This window comes from Poecilia latipinna, unplaced genomic scaffold (assembly GCF_001443285.1).
Source record: "Poecilia latipinna isolate Pla-1442-1.1 unplaced genomic scaffold, P_latipinna-1.0 Scaffold2001, whole genome shotgun sequence".
Classification (NCBI taxonomy): Eukaryota; Metazoa; Chordata; class Actinopteri; order Cyprinodontiformes; family Poeciliidae; genus Poecilia; species Poecilia latipinna.
Genome location: NW_015114617.1, coordinates 95,165 through 98,602, shown reverse-complemented (window position 1 = coordinate 98,602; position 3,438 = coordinate 95,165). Strand labels below are relative to the sequence as shown.

General features: G+C 45.3%; 1 protein-coding gene across 1 annotated transcript; it reads right to left on the bottom strand.

Annotated features, from left to right (window-relative positions):
• Window positions 1–50: 50 nt before the first annotated feature.
• On the bottom strand, window positions 51–3,046 carry pnp5a (purine nucleoside phosphorylase 5a). Its single transcript, XM_015016264.1, has 6 exons — window positions 2,480–3,046; window positions 1,802–1,971; window positions 1,614–1,717; window positions 1,331–1,506; window positions 1,041–1,231; window positions 51–379 (listed from the first exon to the last, which is right to left on the bottom strand). Exons 1-6 carry the CDS (start codon window positions 2,500–2,502, stop codon window positions 162–164), a joined length of 882 nt encoding a protein of 293 aa, XP_014871750.1. The 5' UTR covers window positions 2,503–3,046; the 3' UTR covers window positions 51–161.
• Between the last annotated feature and the right edge of the window lie 392 nt (window positions 3,047–3,438).

Below are 3,438 nucleotides of genomic sequence, written 5' to 3'. Positions count from 1 at the left end.
GAATTGTTGCCTAAAGAGCGAAAGAAAAATTTTTTTTTTTTTTTTATTTTTTAAAAAAAACCCCAAAAAAAAAAAAAAAAAAAAAAAAAAAAAAGGAGTCTGGGGCAGGAAGTATTCTCCTTGGCATGACGACCTACAAATGTCCTCGGGTGACCCTGCTTTTAGATGTAGTTGTTGTTGGGCTCAATCCGGTTCACCACGGAGGAAACTAGCCGCTCCATCTGTTCCGCTCGCTGTTTGCCCGTCTGAAGGACTTCCTCGTGGTTGGCCTTCTCCTCACTGCCGTAGTCCATCACCGCCAGGTTGGTGATCAAAGACAGGGCGACCACACGCATGCCGCAGTGGCGGGCAACGATCACCTCGTGGACGGTGCTCATGCCTAACAGAGATGATGATTTAAAAAATGAGCTTATTGGTTGGAAACCATAAGGCGATCGTAATCTGTCTGGACTCTAAAGTTTATGGGAAAGCTTTCAGGAGGTTAAGTTGAAACTATACACCTCTCTAAAAGACTCTCATCTGCCCTTCCTTCCTGGAAATTGAGAATACGATTACATTTATCGACTACTTTGAGATTGTATCTTTTTATGTAGCTCAACTATCAGCAACTTTGCTTTAATAAATGCCAGCACAATTGAAGCTTATCAAGCTCTGCAAACACTACCCCAACAAAGCTCCCAAGGAAATCCTGAGAATTGCCAAACTGAAGGGATTGTCGCGAGCAGAGAGCCCTTAGTTCAGTGGTGCCCAAAGTCGGTCCTGGAGGGCCGGCATCCTGCATGTTCTAGTTCTCTCCCTGGTGATAGTAACAACCTCCTCAGCATGTCTATGTTCCTCTTAGGTCTCAAATGAGCCATCATTGGATCCAGGTGCGTTAAACCAGGGAGAGAACTAAAACATGCAGGATGCCGGCCCTCGAGGACCGACTTTGGGCACCACTGCCTTAGTTCTTCTAAACATGCCACTCAGGTGATCACTGGAGTTAGTCACCTTTATTGGTGCCATATAATTGTAATTATGACTCATAAACATCTACTCACCAACCGCATCAACACCCAGCAAGTGGAGCATTCGGCACTCTGCGATCGTCTCGAATGACGGGCCGCTCAGCACGCAGTACACTCCCTCCTTCAAGAAGGCTCCGTACCCCAGCTCCTGTCCTACTTCCATGGCCAGCTGCTGCAGGTCTCGGTCGTAGGCGTCAGACATGCAGGGGAACCGCACGCCAAACCTGCGAAAGGGGGCGGGGGGGAAAGGTGCATTGTTGAGTAACAACAGTCTGCAAAACTGTCCAGTGGCGAGTCAGTAGATGCAGGAGAGTTGTGTTTACCTTTCATCATTGGGTCCAACCAGCGGGTTGTTGCCGGCGAACCCTGGCAGGTTGATGTGGTCTTTGATGATCATGATGTCGCCCACCTTAAAGTCTTGGTTCAGGCCTCCGGCAGCGTTGGTGATCACCACTGTCTGGACACCAAGCAGCTTGAAAATGCGCATAGGCAGAGTGATCTGGGAAAAAAAAACAAAAAAACACACAAACCTCAGTTTAAAGTTGGCTCGGATGCTTTTTGATCCAGATTCTACAAGAAATCCAGGCTGGAGGAGGACAAACTTACCCTCTGGATCGGATAGCCTTCGTAGAGGTGGAAGCGGCCCTGCATGCAGACACAGGGTTTTCCCTTCATGGTGCCGAACACCAGCCGTCCCGCGTGTCCGTGCACTGAGGAGAAACCACAACCGGTCTGTAAATATCGTGCAGCACATGGTGGCCCCGTCTGAGGGGGTTTCGTGTGACGCGGCTCACCGGTGCTCTGAGGGAAGTTGGGGATGTCCTTGTAGTTGAAGGCCACCTGGTCCTTCAACAGATCGGCCAGCCCTCCGAGGCCCGAGCCGCACACGATGCCCACGGTGGGGCGCATGTCGATCTGCGCCAGCAGCCAGTCAGCGGTGGCCTTGCAGTCTTCATAGCTCAATCTGGATGGGGTTGACACACACAAAAAAGGGCAAAGATTAGCATGATGGCGAATGAGCATGAAGTCGACCAATGAAGGAAAATTGCATGTGGCTTCCATGCACTTTTCTTCAGGCTTAAGGTTTAATCTGAGTGAAGCTATTTATAAATTCTGACCTTTTATGTTGCTGCTCCCATCAAATCCACTGGGTAATACATTACAACTAATTTTCTTATAGTTTTTATTTATGTTGTATATAAAATATCTGCTCAAAAATGACAGTAGTATATTCCACTAAATTCTAACCTTGAGTATTTTTATTTCTACGTGACTTAACTTGGAGATCAAATTAAATGTACTGCATTAAATGTCTTTAAACTTCTAATGTCTTTGGCCCTGAACACATCTCGGTGCCATCCCCCCTCACCCTCTATCCATGCCCACACATTCCTGAACCCTATTTTTTGCTCCAGGAAGGACCCACGTGTCCAGCAGAATAAGGAAAGCTATCTTTTTAAGTTATCACTCACCCGTTGTTCGACTCTGGAAACATTTCGGAAGGTTGAATTAAAAGTTTGGTGAAAATAAAAAGGGAAAACAGTGGACTGTGAGCTCCAAAACACGGGGGGGGGGGGAAAGTTTATGAATAATCGGTGAATCTTCGGTCTTTGAAAGTTTCCTTAAGCCTTGAAATCCTGTGGTTGAGTTTTGAATGTCTGTCCTGATCCTCTCGCCGGGTTTATATTACAGACAGAGGGAGCGCTCCTCCCATGCACCGAATCACGCCTGAAGAAGCTGCAGCGTCATTGGTCGAATAGACACACCTTCAAAATAATGTACACTGAAAAAAAGAGGGGGAAAAAATCGACCAAAAAAGTCCAACTTGGTTCAGTCCACTCCCTTTACAGCAGGAGCGTCAGCACTTGCGCCAGCAGAAACATGTGCACACCTCGCCGTCAGCAGGAAGTTGTTTTGCAACTTTCACCGTGTTGCTAAGTGAATGATCAATCGGGTCTTTATGGACTTGGTGTGCGTTGCCGTTTCTCCGATGCGGGACAAGATAAGCCTGGAGGATTCAGCATGACATGCGAAATGTTTTGTTTTCAGCAACACGTGGATTCTGATTCATGATCGTGTTGTGGGAACATTTTGTGCTTTCCATCACAAGCTTTTTTTTTTTAAGTGCTTTATCACACGAGTGTTTTATGGGACCATTTATCAACACTTTCCCCACTCAAATAAAACACATTTTTTCTTAAAACTTGTTTAAAGCCACAAATGTTGCATTAACATTTCAATTTTTTTTAATAAATAAAGGAAATTTGTTGTAATTTTTAAAGAATCACAGTTTTATTGGTATTTTTAGGTTGTTGACTGAAAAAAACAACAAAATAAGAGGATGGATGTATTTTCTTCATGTGAAAAATGAAGCAAAGCACTTTCCACCCTATATGACAGGAGAAATGTAAAGAAAAAAATATTACTGGTT

What these genes read in the sequence shown, in the direction of transcription:
- pnp5a (XM_015016264.1), bottom strand. Translation starts at nt 2,502, where the DNA reads ATGTTTCCAGAGTCGAACAACGG. An exon ending in CAACTTCCCTCAGAGCACCG is followed by an intron (nt 1,718 to 1,801) that starts GTGAGCCGCGTC and finishes GTTTCTCCTCAG; the next exon opens with TGCACGGACACGCGGGACGG. An exon ending in GCTGGGTGTTGATGCGGTTG is followed by an intron (nt 380 to 1,040) that starts GTGAGTAGATGT and finishes CATCTCTGTTAG; the next exon opens with GCATGAGCACCGTCCACGAG.